The 19853-nt window shown below is 36.8% G+C and overlaps 1 protein-coding gene across 1 annotated transcript in view; it reads left to right on the forward strand.

The window, feature by feature from the left end:
• Positions 1 to 19853, forward strand: part of CRIM1 (cysteine rich transmembrane BMP regulator 1 (chordin-like)) — a 189598-nt gene that overhangs the window by 75902 nt on the left and 93843 nt on the right. The window contains exons 5-6 of the mRNA XM_009880437.1: positions 6688 to 6930; positions 15177 to 15297. Coding sequence (XP_009878739.1) covers positions 6688 to 6930; positions 15177 to 15297 — 364 coding nt within the window. The remainder of the gene's footprint in view (positions 1 to 6687; positions 6931 to 15176; positions 15298 to 19853) is intronic.

A 19853-nucleotide genomic window follows, 5' to 3' on the forward strand; every position in this document is an offset into this window, starting at 1 on the left:
CCCACCCCCATCAGCGCTTTTCTTCTCCATTTCTCCCACACTGGGTTATACCTTAAGATCCTTCCGCTGCACTAACCAGTGCTTTAACCGTTCTGCTTTTCTCATTAACTGAACTTGGCATATGCTTTCTCTGCGTGTCAAAGCAGAGCATGCAACCATAATGAAGGAAAAGAATTTGATACAGAGGTGAAAGCAAAGGTTTTAATTCTTCTTCAAGAACCATTTTTATTTCCATGCTATTTTTGGTACTAGCCAAGATGGGGAGGGTGGGGGTGTATGTTTTGGTTGGGTTTTGTTACAACTGCTCTACTTTAACAAAGCAAACAGACCAACCCTGAGATCTAGACTTCCTATATTCAGTAGCTGTCTTAATAAAAGCACCTCTAACTAGCGGCCAGTTTGAGTGAGTATTGTATAAACCTTTCAGGAAGGTAAAGAATTTACCTTTTATCAGAGAAAGCATTGGTTGTAACAGAAAGACTTCAGTTCCTTGCCCTTATACCTCCACTCCCCATAATAACTTTGTAAAGTCATGGGAAACGTAATTTTAGAAATACCTAGTAGCTTTTGATATGGAGGGACTTTGGGAAAGTTCTACCTTTCCGGCTGTTGCTTTATGACAGGCTCTTTCTAATGTTAATGGCAAAGAAAAAAACCCAACCAAATCCACATGTTGATTTCTTTTTATTCTGTGCTTTGAAGGTTGCTCTCCTCCCCCTCATGCACTTTATAATAAATATACTGTGGTTGCAGTGAAAGGTCAGTTTGAATGTTGTTATGCCATGACTTCTGAGACGCTACAGCTTTTCATGTGTGCTTCTGAGATGGAAATCAGGTGAAAATGAGAAATGTTTTTTTGCGACATCCTGACTTTTTAAATGAATGATCCTTGTTTTAATATTAAAGCACACAGTACATTGTAACTTAGTTGTACCTTAGGTGGTTCAGTTATTCTTGCTAATTGTAGGGTGTCCTCGGTCATGTGCTTGGCAACGGCAGGTTCTTTCTGAAGGCTAATTGCAAAGTAAGAGCGGGTAAGCCTGAACCTTCAGACCTACAGAAATTAAAGTTTGTCATGAAATGCAAATCTGGTATCAGTAGTAATTTATACCTAGAAATAGCACTGTCACTGGTAACCTGAATGATACTATATTAAATGGTCTGTAAGGCTGCCTTTTAGAGTGGCTATGAAGTTTTTTTTCAAAGGACAGGAGTCTGATTTTTGAATTAATCAAAATACAGTTTTCCTGTTTGGATTGTGCTCACTTTATTAAGAATGTTATCTTTCCAGACAGATTTCTGAATTTCTTGAGAAGATTCAGTGGCTCAGAATAGGTAGTTTGTAAAAGCTTGATTGATCGAGGCTCTTCCTTTATCTCTGTAGAGATTTCTTTGTTGGCTCAGGGTGGTGAGATGTTAGAGATACCAGAACGCTTCCAGCTTCCGTGGTGTTTGATGAAAGGCTATAAAGAAAATGTGTCCCACAGAGAAACCTCATCGGCAAACCAGCCGATAGTTTCTGTTCTTTGTGTAGTCGTTTGAAATGCTGCTTTTTTGAACACAAAGGCAATGTTTGCAGCCAACTAAGTTTTTCTTAGTGGGTTGTAGGTTATCTGTTGAGACTGAATTTATGAGAAGTTTGATGGATGGATCCTTGACAAGTAATTGTTCTCCTTGTTAATGGTTCCTTTTTTTTTTTTAAAGGAGAGACTGAAATGTGATTAAGCTGTATATGCCTTTTCCATTAGCTGTCTGATTCTGTGAAAATCAAACAGCAAAAGTGTATACAAATCCTCACTTCATAAATTAATTGGTGAGTTGAATAAGCAATTTCTTGCCTCCTAAAATGGTCAACGTATTACATGAGATCTATTGACTGCTTCAAGGGTACAGGTAGAATAATGTTTTATTAGAATATATTTTAATTAGTGTGATAAGCGTCCTGAGTACGAACTCTCGATTACAAAACCAGACATCTGCTTTAAGAAATAGTTGTACTGTCATTCTATGTGCAGGTTAGGGTTATATGAAATTATTCTTGTGAGGGAATCTACATTATGGATTAAGAAAATGTGACATGTTTCTTCTTGCTATGTAATATGTGTGTTAAGATACTTCTTTTTTCAGGAATAAGTATCTTATATATTTGCTGTGCTAATTTAGTGCATAGTAACTCACATTTATAGTTCTTCCTTTCCTCAAATCTTTTTATTCTGGGCACAGGTAGGAATGGCTTATATTCTATTTCTTGTAAAATTAAGATAATAATATGGAGTCCTGATACCTTGTTTGACTTTGAAGATGTTGGTTAGGAAGTTTCTGATTTCTGTGTAACAACAGACAGTAGCTTAAAACAACATGTGGGAGACAAGTCAGGGCTTCATACTGTATGTGTGCAATTCACAGAGAAGCAGTAGGTTATTATTGTGAATCTACCTCCGTCTCTTGAGAAGCTGCTTGGAATAGTCCCTGTTTGGTGTATAAAAGAGGTAAAGTAGCAAAAATACCACTGATGAGGAATTTCACAGTTGTTTTCTGTGGAATGCAGCTTGCCATTGCCTTACCTTTCTGTCTTTGGAGATAATCTGTTGTTTTATTTTTAATTACTCTGCTCTGACATGCTTTCTTATGCGTTCCTTTTGTAAGGGCTGGAAGCGTTTGTTAATAAAGGAAGAAAGAGCTGTTAAATGATTCATCTTATTTGATGAAATCTTAAATAGCTGCATGTAACGGAATTAAATCAGGAATCCTGCTAAAGCGGTGACATTTATGGCTGTGTTAATGTTTTTAATTTATTTTGAGAACAAATTCAATTTTGATGCTCTCTTCAAGTAATGAAAAGGTAAACAAGTTTAGTACCATGAATTGTAGAAATATGTCTCATATGCAAAACTGTATACCTGTAGGTAGAGAAGATGGGTATGCTTGTGATTCACTGAGATAACAAGAAGAAAAACCTTGAAACTTATATTAATGGTTGCTTAAAAGTAATGTCTTTTATTCAGGCTTGGTATCAAAATGAGAAGCCCTCATCAGCTTTCACTGAATTCCAGTAAATCAGAACTCCTACCTTTTTACATCACAGCGAGGGCTGGGCTCAGGACACAGTTATGCTAGTGTGGTGCTAGCTGATTAAAGTTTTAACTAAAAATATAATAATGCTACACTGGGAGCTGCTGGATTTTCGTGGTTTAGATAAAGATTATTTTCAGAAGTATGAAGTAGGGACTCTACAAGAAAACAATTTAAATACTACTGATCATATATCCTTTCAGCCACTTGCTCCTTTCCACAAAAGGGAAAACCACATCTAAATCAAGAACCAAATCATGATGTAGTCTGCAGAAAGGTGGTTTTACCTACCCTTGACTCCACTGTGGGCTGTCGTTAGGGGAGCTGAAGGACAAGTGTCTGTTGGCTGATCCAGCTTGGGTTAATATATTTGACTTTGCTCAGCTGCATTGGCTTACTGGGAAGAGAATGTTTTACCATAGACATAGTTTGAGATTATAGTTTGGAAGCACAATATTTACACAAGTATTAGTAGGGAGGGGGTTTTGTTTGTTTATTTTTCAGGACAAATGTAATAGTAGCACTGGATTAAAAAGAAAAACTTAAGTTTGATTTCTAAATATCTGCTGGTGTTATTGTAACCTGGTGTTAAAATACAAACACGTCTTTCCAAGGTGGTGGCTGTTTGCGTTTAAACCGTGTCCTCTGAAAGCAGTGCCGCTTTTATTTAATAGTAGAGTCCTATTGTGTTCTGTTACAGTTAACTACATTGAGCCCAATACTCTAATGTGGAAAAGACTATCAAAGATAGTAACTATGAAACACTGAGTGAGCGGTTCGTACAAAAATACTTGTCACAATTCTCTGTTTAAAATGTCTTTCTTCTACTGCTTGTGATGCTTCTTATATGTTGATAGTGACAGAACCTTGTTTTCTTTATATTTTTGCTAGGTGATCTTAGCAACTCCAACAGTAGGCTTTCCATGGGTCTTCAGAATAAATATCTCTGGAGTCCTGAATAGTCTGGATCCCAACAGTATGACATGCATTTCTGACAAAACTTTCTGAAAGTTGGTTTAAATTGGTCGAATACAATCAGTCTGTAAAGAAACATTTATCTTGATACAGATACATGTACATATGTAAATACATTCAAGTAAAAATAGTAGGTAAACTTTTTAAAATACATACAATACGAAGTCTTTTCATGAGAGAGACTGGATGAGGATGGGATTATCTGTTAGTCATGGAAATCAGAAAATTACTGGATGCATAATGCTAGGGCAGATCAAGTAATGAAAAGTGTGAATTTAAGGGTCTGTCATGAGCATGAACTTCAAGGGCTGCTACCGCAGTACGCTTCTATCACTTCTCTGTGCGCGACTGAACAACACGCAGTGGAAAATGAAAAGATTTCTAAAAGCTAAAATGTTGAGCCTTTTATTATATCCATAAACTAAAAAATATCAATAAAAGGCTCAACATTTTAGCTTTTAGAAATCTTTTCATTTTCCACTGCGTGTTGTTCAGCAGGAATGTTCAGTCTGAACAATGTGTTTAATAAAGCAGAGAAGAACCTGAATATAAGGGTAGGTTTAAAAAAAATTGGTCTCACAAATGCTACTTAAAATTCTAGGCAAAGTACATATCTAGCCTAGGCTGTTTTAAAGATAGATGGAAATAGTTGGGGTTTTAACTGTAAGAAAAGAGTTATGATGCTATCCAGTATCAATTTACGTTAGTAATCTCTGTTGCTTGTATGAAAAAAAAATATAAAGGACTTGTACGTACAAGAAATACATGTCATTGTGTTTTGATTCTGTTTTGCTATATTTGCCAATTAAAATTGAGACAAATGTTTATACTCATTATTACGTTTTGCAGTTGCTAATGCTAAGACCTAGGTTAATCTTTTTCTAAGCAGTTTTATGTGTAGGCATTATATACCTCTAAGTTTAAATGAAACTAAAGCACAGTTAGCAAATCAACCGCGTAGACAAGCAATACTGCTTTGATTTTTCAATATGACCTAGAATTCTGAAGAATATACTGAAATTAAGTGTAAAAACGATCCTCTGGAAAAAACCAATACTGCTGTTATTGACATTCAGTGTATGTTTGGAAGTAGAATTGCACATTCGCTGTGTTGGTTTTAGTTTAAAACGCAATATCCAGTAACTAAATATCCAGTCTAAAACCAGTGAGTTACTAAAATCTTGGAGAAGAGATTCTGACTTTTTATCAGAGATGCTCATATTTGGTATGTTTTAGTCAATGATTGAAATTAGCACTAGAGATTAATTTTTAAAATGGTAGTAGCTTAAACATCAAATTAATAGTTAGTGTTGTTTTTACTTGTTTCTACTGTTCTGTATCTAATGACAACAAGCGATGTAGTCATTGAATTTTGTAGGAGTAATAGTGACCATCTAGTTTACAAACTTGCAAATTCTAGGTACGGTAGAACCATCTGGTTTACAACCTTGCAAATAACCAAGGAATGGTACAAACAGTTTATAAATTCAGGTCTTGGTTTTCTATTGTTGTGAAGGTTTTTTTCTGGTCAGGCCTGGTACAGCTTCCTGTGTTGCCTCCAAACACTTAAGTCCCCATGTCCTATTGACCTACTGCTCTTCTGAATGTCTTGAATCCACTCATTTTTTAACAGTGGTCAGGTATATTGCGGAAAGTGAGACCCTCTTGGATATGAGCAAGTTTCTCACTGTTTGCATTGCAGAGCGAACTGGTCACAGGAGTGGTCTGATTTTTCACAGTGTGACTTAGTTGCACTGTGAGGCATGACACAACCTCTTTGCCAGAATTAAGATTTTTTATTTTTTTTTTTTGAGAATGGGGAATCTTGGGTTCTTTTCCAAGTTTTGGAAGGGTGTTACCTAGTTGTCCAAGAACCACCTTCTATGTCTTTGTTCTCTTTTTGTCTTATCTCAGTGTTTGTCCAGCTTGCCACTGTTCCCAACAACTTGTTGACCATGGTCCTCAATATTCCCTTTCTTAATTGCTGTGTGCCTGCAGCCAGTGCCTTAAACCTCTAGGGCCTGTAGCCAGTGCTAGTCAAACCTCTTCTCTTTTACTATTCAAGCCACTGAAATACATGGGAACACCACTTAAATGTAAGCATTGGGAGTGTGTACAGGGAAAAACCCTCTTTTGCTAATGTATGGACCCTCCAAGTATGTTAGCCGTCAAACTTTTAACCAGCTTTTTGAATATGTGAAATCTCAGATCAGGTCAGCCAAGTTTAATAAATCAATCGATTAAAATCAGTTGCTCATAATGGAAAGTCTTAGGAAACTGAAGATGTAGGTGTGAACAGCAGGGCTGTGCATGGTATGACAAGTTGTTTCTTAATGTCATGGCCAAATGTGTAGCTTCACAGCTGTTTTTTGAGGCTGTGTGATGTCAGCAGTCATGCTTGTTGCACAAATTAGAATTTTGGAAAATATTTCATAACATACCTGCCATCTTGCACATGCCAAGACTTTTTTAAGCATGTTCCATAACTTTTGGTAATCAGTTCAGCAGCAGCAGTTTCCTTGTCTTTTTATTGTTTTGGGGGGAGGGTGGAGAAAGGGAGCTTTATCTGAGCTCAGCTTTACGCTTCAGTACGGTGTTTCACTGACATTTATGGCATGCTGATTTTTCTCTCCTTTTCAGAAGAGAAACCAGATTGCTCCAAGGCCCGCTGTGAGGTCCAGTTTTCTCCTCGCTGTCCAGAAGATTCCATCTTAATCGAAGGCTATGCTCCTCCCGGCGAATGCTGTCCGCTCCCGAGCCGTTGCGTGTGTAATCCTGCAGGCTGCTTGAGGAAGGTTTGCCAGCCTGGCTATTTGAACATATTGGTTTCTAAGGCATCAGGAAAGCCAGGGGAATGCTGTGATCTCTATGAATGTAAACCAGGTAAAAGTGGACACGATTTTTTTTCCATTTTTTCATTTTTTTTCTAACTGTCTGACAAGCACAATAACCTATATAATTGCATCTAATAAAGCCTGTATAGCCTCTAAATTCATCTTGATTCTTCTTCAAAATAAAAATTATTATGTGGGCAATACCCATTAAAAAAAAAGACAAGAAATATTATGCCATGTTTCACTTCCTTTTTTCTTCAGACGTTAATTTAAACTAAGTAACAAGAGAAAAGTAGCCTAGTGAGAATATTGCATTTCTGCAGATGCTACTAGTTAAAGTGACATACTTTATATACCTATTCAATTAGATGAAGCTTTGTCATAGTAGGAATATATTGTGCATGGACAGGGAATGAAGGTTTCTGTTTTAAGATTTCTCTAGATTACAAAGTGATGACCCCTTAAAAACTGGAGAGCAAAAGGATTGTGGAGGAGCATAGTGAAAGACTTAACAACTTTTTCAGTATTTACTGATTTTCCATTTCATGAGAACACCAATCACCCTTTCTTGTGATTTATTATTCTCGGTGAAGTGGAAGATTTAATTCTCTCTTTGATCCAGACTTTGGTAAAGATGAATAATAAAAACAGAGGGATGAAACCAGGCATATAAAATTGTATAATCCAAAATCTTATATGTAAACAGGTTCCAGTGTGCTTAAGCTGTGCCTTTCCTGTGCTTGTTTAACATTTTGTTAAGTCCTCCACAGAAGAAGATTGTACAGTCTTTGTATCTCCTAGTGCTTCTCTTTGTGTTTTTGCCTAGTATCCAAAGCAAATCTGCCTGTGTGGGAATTTAAGCGAACTTAATCCTCTGTCCTGAGTGGTTGGTGAACAAGTCTTTGACAAAATGTTCCACAGCAAAAATTATTACAATCTTAGTCATCTTTCATCTAGAACTAGCTGCAATTTCTTATGGTATAGTTTCCTTGGACTCCTTCCTTGTTATGTTGCCCCTCTATAAGCCTTCTTAAGTTTATCCACATGTCTTTAAAATGTGGTGTCCAAAAGCAGACTACTATTTTGGGTGAGTCTTCATCAGTACTAAATACTGTTGAATAATTGCTTTGCCTTTCATGCAAAATTCTAAATAAGAGCTGACTCTTGCAAGATTTGTGTTTCATTTGTGAAATGCTGTGATCCCAAGATCTTTCTGTAGCATGACTGCTACTGAACCACTATATTTGTACATTTTAATTCTTCCTATACATACTTCAAGTATGCCATTACTGAATTTTATCCTGCTGACTTTGGATTATTTCTTTATTTCTCATAATAAATGTTAGCTCTGATCATGTCCTCCTGACTGTTACTTGCATTCCCATCTTGTAGTTTGCTTGTAGGTTACTTCTCGAAGGTTGTTTTCAGCTTGTTAGGATTACAGAATCTTCAAACTGAATATGTGATTATTTATTGCATTGGGGGATTTATGTGACTATGTGTATGTTGTTTTCTGACGTAGTTTGTATTTTTTGTTGCAAAGAGTTAAGAGGTGAAGGTACATGGGACCGGAAAAATGAAGATGCATGTTAGGAGGGTAGAAGAGCAGAGGCTTTGAAGAGATTGGGGAAGGAGACTAATGGGATTGAAGGGAAGTGTAGAGCTTTGCAATGGGGATTAGAAACTGAGAGTCTAAGGGGAAGCAGAGAGTTCTCCCCTACCTTGGGAAATGATGAAAGTGCGTAGGTAGTGGCCAAGAGGCTGAGGAGTGTAGGTGGATACTCTTGTGCATCCCTGCAGTAATAGGTGATGAAAGATGGAATGGCTAAACCACAAACTACAGAGAAAGTGGGGCCCCTACTTGTTGCAGTGCCCTGGCTTTGGAGGGGGGGGGGGGGGGGGACTACTACAAGGCGGAATAATTATTAGTCACTACATAGCCTGAGTTTTGTTGAGTTAGACTTCAGTAGCTGTCCACGTTGACTATTACAACTGTGGCCGACATGTTTCTTCTGTTTGCTGTTTGACATAGTGGGAAGATCACAAAGGAAAAACAAGCCACCACAAGACTGGAAGACAGAGAAAGGAATAGTTGAGTGTTGACAAACCTCAGTAGACTACAAATTATTTACCACAGAAGGCTTTTTTTAATGGCAAATCTTTGCAAATCCGAACTTTTTTCAGTTTTCAGAGGAACTTTGTTTTCAAAGAGAGTAAATCATACTTGTATAGACAACATAATTTGTACTTGATATATGAAGAAAATTGTAGACTAAACAAATGCTGAAATTTTTTTTAATGTTTCCTTTGTTGTAAAAAGTTTAGGGATTTTATTTTTAAATTTGCAAGTCAGCATGAACCTTGCTGGTTTTTTTTCCATCTAAACTGTTCAGTCATGTTCACCACTGTCTGTGGTTTTAAATAAATTTCTTGGTTTAAGAACAGGCAGTGGAATATTTTGTTTTATTAGGACTGTATATTCACAGGCTTATAGAATTATAGAATAACTTAGGTTGGAAGAATAGATGACTCTGTAAGTAATCTAGTTCATCCTGCCTCTCCTGCACTGTTTAATGCCATTTATTCTCTATTTGTATATACATGTACTACTGTATATGTAGTAGCATATAACTGGTGTATGTATGAACACTATTTAAATTATCTATGTGGGTTTGCTGAAATAGTGGTCATGAGCATTGTCTGACTTCACTTCACACGGCAGGAATATTTATTTAGCCCATGGTAAGTCTGGTAAGAAACCTAGTGTCTTAGAGTTTGACTTGGTATCCTGAAGCACTGTAGGAAAGAAGAGTTGGAAAGGAACTGAACTAGCAGTGCTCTGTGTCACACTTCATCTGTTTTTAGTGCCGTGTTGCTAAAAATCATGGGGCAATGGACAGTATAAGGCTTGATAGATAAGTGTTCATACAGAGTTTCTTATGGGGCTGCTGTCACTAGTTTACTAAATAGTGTCAGCAAGTCTATGGAATTTACACGTCGAACAAAGGAAAATGTTTTCCATACTTTGCCCCAGACCTAAAAACTTCAGTTCTGTGAGTGCTGCTACCAGAATGCTCTTCCGGCACCTCCACGTCTGCTTAACCAGCCTCCGTGGGGGTTTTGCGCCAGCAAGGGCTTTCTGGTGGAAACAAATTGCCAGAAGCTGGGAGGACTGCTTCCTATGACAGCAGTGCTGCCTTATGCCAATAAGTGTTTGCACAATTAAAGCATAAATTGTCTTTATTTCTGTTCCTTAAATAAGATGTCACTGCTCTCCAGTTTACAGTGGCATTTGTGTTTGGAGCCTTCTGCTGAGAACTGCATATGTTCAAATACTGTGATTGGCAACTGAGTTACTGAAAGAAAAATAGGAGGTGTTTCCGTAACACTAAATGCTAGAATAAAAATAAAATCTTTCATTTTGAGATCCACTTCCTCTTCTATCCCTTCTACTTTAGGAATACAGTGATTAAAGGGATTGGCATCCGGTGAAAATGAACAGTGAAGAAACTTAGTAGCTTAGTCATACCTGTCTATTAACTTCCAGATTAATTTGTCTTAAATGTTCTTACCCATTGCTCCACCAAGCATCTCACCGCAGTTGTGGTACCTACTGAGATCAAGTATGTCATGTCCCTTTTGTTTTGCTGTAGTTGCTAAGCTTGGAGGTCAGATAACAGTGGTTTGGTGCCATAAGCAACCGACTTTGTTCCTACGAGCTGTGTGTAACTGGCCATTCATGAGCCGCGAGTTTACAGAGTGAGCACAGAATTTAGTTTTAAGATGGGAGTTACAGTTCTTAAAAAGTATTCTCAAAAATAAGTGTGTTATTTGTTTTTTTCTTTTTTTGGTTTTTTTCTTAAAGATAGTTTAAATGACCGGTCTCAAATGGAGCTGCATAATGTGATAACAGTAAAAATAAAAATAACCTGAAACAAGGTTTGTGGGTGCATATGTGCCTCCTTTGCTAAGAAGCTAGAACAGTATGAACAATGATGCTTTTAAAATAATCTTTGTTTATTTAAAGATGGAGTTAAAATCTAATCTAAAAGGGATTTTGTTGAAGTTGTGATAGGAACTCTAGCTACCACTTTTGAATAAAGGTAAATAGTTTACTTTGGTATTTATCCAACAGATGTTTGTTGTACCACTATTGATAACTTTTTTTTTTTTGTATACGGCGAGATGAGGAGTGTTATCTCTGAGTTCCTGACATCCTTGGGAAAGCCTTGGTAAATGGTCATACTAGACAGAACCTCTGTTGAAAAGACTGCTTATTTGTCATTCTTCAAGCAGTCTTCTGGCAGAGTTTTCATTCATTCGCCTTCTCCAGCAACGCTGCATGTCCTGAAAATTACTTTTAATGAAATGGAGTTGTTTTTTTTTCTGGTACCAAATCTTGGTTTAAACACAGTTGTAAAGAGAGTGTTATTGTCTAGCTTATTTGTGCTGGACCCCCAGAAAGCTGTGACTTCTGGAAGAATAAGAAGTCTTTCCTGTGCTGAGCCACTTCGTTGTATCAGAGATGCGGGTACTGCATCCGGGACCTTTAGATGCCTAGATAGCTGTTTAGATCTTGTCCCTGAACTGTATGTTCTGTTCCTTTTGAAAGACAGCATAATACATAAAGGTGAGACTTAATATACTTGTGTTAGCATATTCTACTATAAACTTATTTTCACCTAGGTATTAACAGTTTCATGATCAGAGACCTTTGGCTTTGTAGTCTACAAAGGAGGTTGCACATTACTGCAGCTATGTCATATAATCATAGAATGGTTTAGGTGGGAAGGGACCTTGAAGATCATCTAGTTCCAACCCTCCTGCCATGGGCAGGGACACCTCCCACTAGACCAGGTTGCTCAAAGCCCCATCCAGCCTGGCCTTGAACACTTGTCAGGGTCTGCAGTCATGGTAGGATTTCTGCTACATTCTCATAGAAAAATTAGTAACTCTCAGATGCTATTGTATACAAATTCAGTGCATGAGAAAGTTCCTGAAGACTTGTAAGCAGAGGTTGATCAGGTGCATCTTCATTGATAGGAAATTGCAACACGTTCATAAGTTCTTGAAGATACATATTTGTCAGACTATATATTTGTAGCTTCTAGGATAGACAAAAATAATTTTCTTTATACAGGGTTTTAAAATATTTTATAATAAAATATGTAATAGATTATAATAAACCTGTTTATGAAAAGTGTACTCGGTATTTATTGGAATCAACGTAAGATGGGAAAATAAAACTAGTAGTTCAGTGGCAAATGTTTGCAGTCTTATTTTTTAGGGCAGTAGTAAAGTTAATCTGGGGGACATCTTTTTAAGTAATGAAGAATTCAATTGTAGACTGTTTTGTAACCTTACAGTATTTTCAGCTTGTCTGGAAGTTTTGCTGAATAGTTTTTTCCAGTTTGAGAAACCAATTTTAACCTGAAAAAAAGTAGGATTTTTTTTCCTCCTTCAAATATCTTTCATCTCTTATCTCTCTTCATCTCTCTCCTGTGAGGAAAGGCTGAGAGAGCTGGGACTCTTCAGCCTGGAGAAGAGGAGGATCAGGGGAGACCTCATCAATGCATATAAATACTTGAAGGGAAGGTGTAAAGACAGAGCCAGGCTCTTTTCGGTGGTGCACAATGGCAGGACCAGAGGCAATGGGCAGAAACTGAAACAATGGAACATCAGGAAACACTTTTTCATTGTGAGGGTGACTGGGCACTGGCACAGGTTGCCCAGAGAGGTGGTGGAATCTCCATCCTCAGAGGTATTCAAAAGCTATCTAGGCATAGTCCTGGGCAACCAGATCTATGTAGCCTGGCTTGGGAAGGGGCTTGGACCAGATGACCTCCAGAGGTCCTGTCCAACCTCAGCTGTTCTGTGATAAATCTAATAATGTAATAATAAAGATCTACTGGTTTGGTGAGAAGGCTGAGGTGGGGTATGAGTGTGGATTATAAAATTCTGTGGGTGGTGCATAAGCTCGGTGCATACCCTTTGTTCACCAAATCCTGCTAATCCTTACGAGAATTGGAGGGTGCTCTGGTACTACTACTAAGAGATCAGTATAAAACAAATAAAAATGAGTAAGTCAAATCAAACAGGGGAACCACTGAGTGACTACAGCCACTTAACGATGAATTTTAATTTATCATTTTTATCATCATTTTAATGAGAATTTTCTATTTCAATGCTCTTGATTTGGGATTTGTTTGTAATTTTTCTTACCCTTGCACTTTTTTAATAAAGATGTTTGGGCTGCTTTTCAGTGTTAGTGAGCACACTATAGCCACTGGAAAGAATTTAAACTATGTAGGAAGAAAGAGCACCTTAAATGAGACTTGATGGCATGATTAGGGAGTTTCCTTGAGTTTTTTCTTTCACTGTCATTACTGGTATATGGAGAGATGGACACAGAAATAGCTATGCAGTAGCAGCTTGTTGGTAGAACTCCTTGGCTGTTTTTTCCCAGACTGCTTACCTGGGGGCGGAGGCAGAGAGCACCTTGAATCCAGGGAAGTAGAAAGGTTTAGTACTAGTTTAAATTCAGGAAACTGGACACTGGTGGTTACTTGGCACAACAGAATCATGCAAATTGTATTGGTTGCACTGGGCCATACTGACAAGCGCGTGATTCTTAATGCCTGTTGTGGTAATGGAGGAACTAGATGTATATTTCTTACAGAAGAGTGGTTTCAAACATGTTATTTGTTATCAAAATGGGAAAAAAAAAAAAGCCCTAGAATTTTATGAAGTGAAATATAAGATTAAGTATTCCTGTCTTAAAGGCAAATAGGTGTCTTTGTGCGTTTCTGAAGAGATATAAAAGTTAATTTGATAATTGTCGAGCTTAGTAACTGGAATCTTTCCAGTTAAATTTAGTAACTTTCTGCATTGCTCCATAAAACAGACTTGAATTAAATTTGCGCATGTCTAGGTGAGAACTTCTTGAACTTGTCAGTTTGCTCTGATTTGGCGGATGGCTCCGTTTCCCAAATAACTAGAAAAAGGCAGATTCTGAATATCGCTTCCACAGAGGGTACTCACATACTCATGTACTTTGAAAGTTAATGGTCTAGAGGACAAACATAGTGGTCCTAACCTTCATGAGCTGCAGACCGGTTTCATTGAACTTGTGCTTTCATTTAAATGCTTACGAGATACGCTAAGCAGATGTAATTCTGTGATGTCTCATTATGACCGATTGAATTATTATTGCTGTGAACCTCTGAGGATCAAGCCTGAAAAGCGTAGCACTAGAAGACAGAAGATGGGACTTTGAAAGGTATCAGCTCCGGCCAAAAGTGTGGCGTAACATTTACAAGCCGCTTTAGCATTGTAGCAAGCGGTCGTGATAATGTCAATACTGAAGTGAAGTTTAATCAGTAATCAGGGATATTGTATTGTATAACTCTCGGTCTGATAACATTCTGTCCATCCTGCCTATTCAGTCAGGAGGCAGCTTCCTTCTTTGAAAAGGGAACCATGTTGTAATCTGTATTTCCTTAGTATAATTATGGTAAGGAATAGCAAATAGCTAATGCCTGGGCTGGTATTGTTTCTTAACGTGGGAGATTTAGAACCAAATAAGATAAAGATGTCTTTCAGCTTTCTTGGTTATGACTCATAGGATTAAATGTACATTCAGCCTGACTTTTTTTTTTGCATTTCTAAGCATTTGCTGCTTTCTAAAAAGCTGTAGGTCAGTCTTACGAGTTATGTGGAATTCTTCATCTTGTTAATGCAGATAGATTTGGTAATTTGCATTTCTTTTTCGCTATATATAAATATCAAAACAGCACAACCTAATGGAATAATCCTTAAAATGTAGTTTACATGTGCAGGCATAAATCTACAGTGTATCTTTAATATTTTTTTTGTTTCCTGTAACCCAGGTATTTTACTCTTTAAACAGACTTCAATCAGGAAAAAAATAAACAAAGAATTGTTAACTGTTTTAAAAGCTGGTGGGGAAAATATATTCTCGTTAACCTAGTATATTTCAAGTAACTATTATTATTCACAGGTTTAGTGATTGTTGAAGGTTGCCTGTCTAATTTTATAAATTTTTTATTAACTAATATTAGTTCAGTTGCTTCCTGAGTCAGTAATTTTAAAAAGTGAATCTTAAAGAGAATGGAAGTCTTTTTGTAATGTTACCTACTGAGCATGTATTCATTAGGTGATTTTCCTGACTTAAATTAAAAAGCTGCTGCAGAACTGGTTGCTTATGATGAAGTAATTTGCAGAAAGCTCCTAAAGCATGTGTAAAAGGAATTTTTTTCTCCCTTTCCTTCGTAGTGTTCAGCGTGGATTGCAGCACAGTCGAATGCCCTCCTGTTCAACAAGTTGTTTGCCCACTGGATAGCTATGAAACCCAAGTCAGGCTGACGGCTGATGGCTGCTGTACCCTGCCCACAAGGTTGGTGTCTTGATGCCTGAATGTTCTTACCCTGTTCTCTACAACTCAAGTACTACAAATACAGGATAATAATGCATACTTCTCCAGCAATAAATGTTAATACAGAATAAGAGATATATGAAGTAAGTTCAAGGTCTATCAGGCTGATAGAAACACAAAATCTATCTTTTTGAAGCAAAATAAAATCCAGTGCAAATGCACAAAGCTGATTTTTGCTAAAATTGAGGGGTTTGTGCGTCTAGATTGTTTTTCAATGTATTCCATTAATTTTACGAAAGTGAATTCTTTTGCGAAACTTTTGAAGGCCTTTGATGGTAAGGAATTAAATGATGGAGATGGCAGAAGATACGTCAGAGAAAATCTTGCATAGTTAAAGTAAAAAAGATATTTTTTTGTATGTGGAAGACCACTGTAAGAAGCTGAAAGACAGTGGCTATCTGGAACTGTAGGGAAGCAGAAGTTTCAAGTACTCGCTTCCATTTTACTTCTGTTGTTCTTCAAGTATATTTTGTTACAATTCAGAAGAATAAGGCAATTTGGAGTTGGTTTGCTGCAAAATTCTACACCACTGTTTTAGCTTCTGTTTTTTCAACAGCCTTCCCAAAACTTGATTCAGCAATATCCCCAATCAATATGAATTCAAGCAAAAAGTACCATCAATGAAAATATTTCAGACAAAAAAAGATAATACTTCTTGTAGATGTATCTGGGTGGTTTCTTTGATGTGAAGGTCTTCACACTGTACAATATTGCCATATTCTCAGCTCCTTGTGAGATTGTAAAGGAGTGATAAACTTGCAAATAATTCAGAAAGTAGAAAACGGGAAAGGTTGTGCAATGAATCAGGGATCTTCCTGTTGGGTGCCCTTTGGGTACAAATTTAATATGGTGACTTCTTTGAAACTGTTGTTTCCATAAAATATGAGGGTGTCTTACTGGACGGAGAGTTAAAAATATACCTACTTTAAAAAAAAGGCAGGAAAATAGATGTGAAGAACTTCATATAGTGCAGTCATCCTGTCTAGTAAAATTTGAAAATGTATTTCTAAACTTCACAAATTTTATTTGTAATTGTAGAATACAAATAGTAGTCTGCTTGTTAAAAAAATACTTATTATCCTTATTCAGTGAATGCTACCGATGTTCTTTCATTTAGAGTTGTTTCCTTTTTTTTGTTTTCTGAATTTTGGACCAGAACATGGTATGGATTCTCAGTATCCTCCCTTTAACATATTTTCATTCCCTAGGAATTATGATGATTTCATATTAGTTGAGAGCTGATCTGTCTAGTTGGGATTGCACATGAGGCTCTAGATTTTAACTAGTCATTGTACTGGCATTGCTGCAGGTACAGCTCAGCATGTTCAAGACAACTAGAATAAAATGCTACTAAGGGCTGTATTTGGAAAGATAACTTATAAATTCAAAGACGCAATGTCAGATTAAAATTTCAGTAAGTTTCTAGTTTAGGTTAACACTCACAAGCCTTGACACAACAGAAAACTTAGATTAATGGTAGATTTTTACGTCCAAATTTGTTTCAACTTGTTGAATTAAAAAGTGATATACAGGCCAAATTATTTTTGTTTCCAAAGAGTAAAATTGTGTTCTATTTTTCTGCAGTCTAATATAAATTGGGGTTTCTTTTTTCTCTTGCTTGGGTGGAGGGAATGAGAAATAACCACCTTATTCTGTGTAGATAACTTCAAGCGTTCCTTCTATCAGGGTTCGTAGAGCACTAAGAAAATAAAACTTTGTTTACTTCAGAAAAATGATCAGTTGGAAATATTTTCTATTTCTAGCACACACATGGGAACCGATTTTAAATAAAGCATCTAGACCAAACATGTCCTTGAAAGAATATTTTTCTTTCTTTTATAGTGTTTAAAAATACAACCAGTTGGTTTGCTGTGTGTTAACTGTAACTGATGTCTGAAGTGTGCTTGTACACATGCATGGTACTTAAGTGACAAAACCAGTATTCTCATCTCCTGAAGACAAAGACCCCAATTGTACAAGCAGGCTTAGAGAATGTGAATTATTAGATAATTGTGAATTGCACTGAAACCTCTTGGAAATCAGATTGCTCTGCATTACTGGGATCAAAGTTTAACAAGGGATCAGAGCTGGGATAGATGAGTTCGTAGCCCCTGAAGTCCTATGATTGGATCTAGGGGGTTTTTTTGTGTGTTAATATCTGTCCTCCTTGATGTGTAAAACTGCAAAAAACCCGTAATTAGCATAACCTAGTGTGAGTCTGCAGGCAGGTTGAAACAATTATAGGTGTCTTGTACTCCCCCATTGATTTTTAATTTTGTGGCTCAGTCTGTGTTGCTGTATGTAGTTATTATGTGGGTTGGTAGGTTTTTGGATTGCCTTAGTTGAGCCAAAGCAATAGTGCACCTTTTAATCGAGTAGGTGAGAAGGAAAGAAGAAAAGCTGAATCTGGCAGCAATACGATTGTACAGATGCTTTACACATTGTGTGCCTCCAAGAAATTTATTTAGTTATTTAGATTTTAATATACTGCTGTGCTTCTTAAGGAAGATAATGCCACAGCTGTCATTCATGTGCTGTAGGTAAAGATATTACTTGAAGGGGAGAAAAAGGGAACACAAGCACAGGGATAATCAGAAAAGAAAGATTAGAGGAAGGCTAGAGGAATAGAAGTATAAGTGTGAAAAGAGAGAGACAGCAAAAGATGAAACAAAGTTCAGTTACTTGGAACATGACAGTCAAACCATTTGAATTCAGTGTTTTGTCAGATTTGAAGAAACATTGGAGCTTTATGTTTGAACCCAGAGTCTCTATCCCACATGAGACTTGCACTTCAGAACTATGGAAAAAGTCAAAGTACAGATTTATGAATGAATGACTATGCTGGGAAAAGGGGATGTTTTTCCTTAATTCTGGAATTTCTTACTAAACTCGTGATGAAATATTAACATTGCATTGATTTAAGTGATTCAGTTTAGAATCACCGAGACCCATATCATGTCTCTCTTTAATCATTAGAATGAAGTTCAAAGGAAGTGGCACTGTATGTTTTAATGTACATTTGAGAATAATTTATTAAAAGCAAAGTGCTCGTGTTTCATGAGGTCATAGTCTTTAGACTTCATGAAACTATTTCTGATGAGATTATGGACTTTTTCAAGAAATTACAATTAATTGTTTCATTTACTGCCGGTTAAAATAAAGGATTAATACCAGCAGAACCAGAGAGGTGTCAAAGAGAGAATCACGGCTAAGGATGGATGGCGTGTCACTGCCTTGGTTAACAAGTAGCTGACTTCACGTACAGCAGGAGCGGATTGACTTCTGTGCCACATCTTGATCTTGGCTGGTTTCTTGTCTTTAATATGCTAAGAAAACAGAGATCCTTAAGTCTGGTGTTAAGCTGGTATTTGTTTTATGAGCGAGCTCTTGAATACATTTTCGTAATACTGAAAACTCCTCTAGCAATGCCGGGGAAAAGTGGGAATAGTAGACAAAAGTCTGATACCATAAGCTTGCATACTTGCATTCAGAGGTTATATTTAGTTTCCCACAGATTTCTAATGTGATGGTTCAATCAGAGCAGAAATTCCTAGAAATTTGGCATTGATACCGAAATACTGGTTGCTTCAGCTTTCATCAGATTGTCATGAGACACTTGCCTTAAATTTCCAGCTATTATGTTAGGAAAGCTAACTGATATGTCTGTCTCTGGTCTTGGCCAAGACCACTCTTCTCCAAGGAGCTTATCGAATAAAAATTTAGTTGAGCTCTTATAGAGAACATGTTACCGCAGTTTTGTTAATATAAGTTTGTCTTCTGTTACAAAGTTAAATGAAGAGATGATCGATATGAAGTGTACAGAATCCATTATCTTCATGTGTTTCCAATTTTTCTTCAAATTTTCAGATTCCTTTGAGAATTTATTTTTAAGTGTAAAAATCTTTATAAAAATCGGTTTAATTTTTTATCTATGAAGAACGGACTGTAACAACAGGAGCTGATTTCAGTGATTAGTGTTGGCTTCTATCTATTGCTTACAGAGTTTTGTACATTTTTCATAGGATTATATACAACAGCATAAATGGCATGTTTGGATAGCTCTGCACCAAATATTTTTGATTATCTGGCTGCTCTCTTTATTAGCATAATGTGGAAATTTAGTCTTTACTAGGTCTCTGCTTCTAGCTCTAGTTTTGTCTCCCTGCTTCTGTGCTCTTTTCCCTTCATGTAATCTAAGTACAGTCTTTTCCCTTGTGCCAATTTCCATTCTCCCTGTTGGTACAAGTGTCGTAACTTCAGATTTCATTCAGTGCTCTGTTATTTCAGATCCCCCACCCCCAGCTATTCTTGATCAGTCTTTTAATAAAGCCAGGTAAACCAAGAAAATTCTAGAGAACTAAAAAGATGTTTGTAACATGTCAATATTAAAAGAACAAAAACTAAGTAGTTAAAGTCTGGTTATCTTCATATCAGTTCTGAGAAAAATAGTGAGAAAACTGATAGAGGATTGAATTGAGGATTAAAGGATGTAATTATAGCTAAAAGCAACTGATGTT

The sequence above is a fragment of the Charadrius vociferus genome, unplaced genomic scaffold, assembly GCF_000708025.1.
Source record: "Charadrius vociferus isolate BGI_N301 unplaced genomic scaffold, ASM70802v2 scaffold62, whole genome shotgun sequence".
NCBI lineage: Eukaryota > Metazoa > Chordata > Aves > Charadriiformes > Charadriidae > Charadrius > Charadrius vociferus.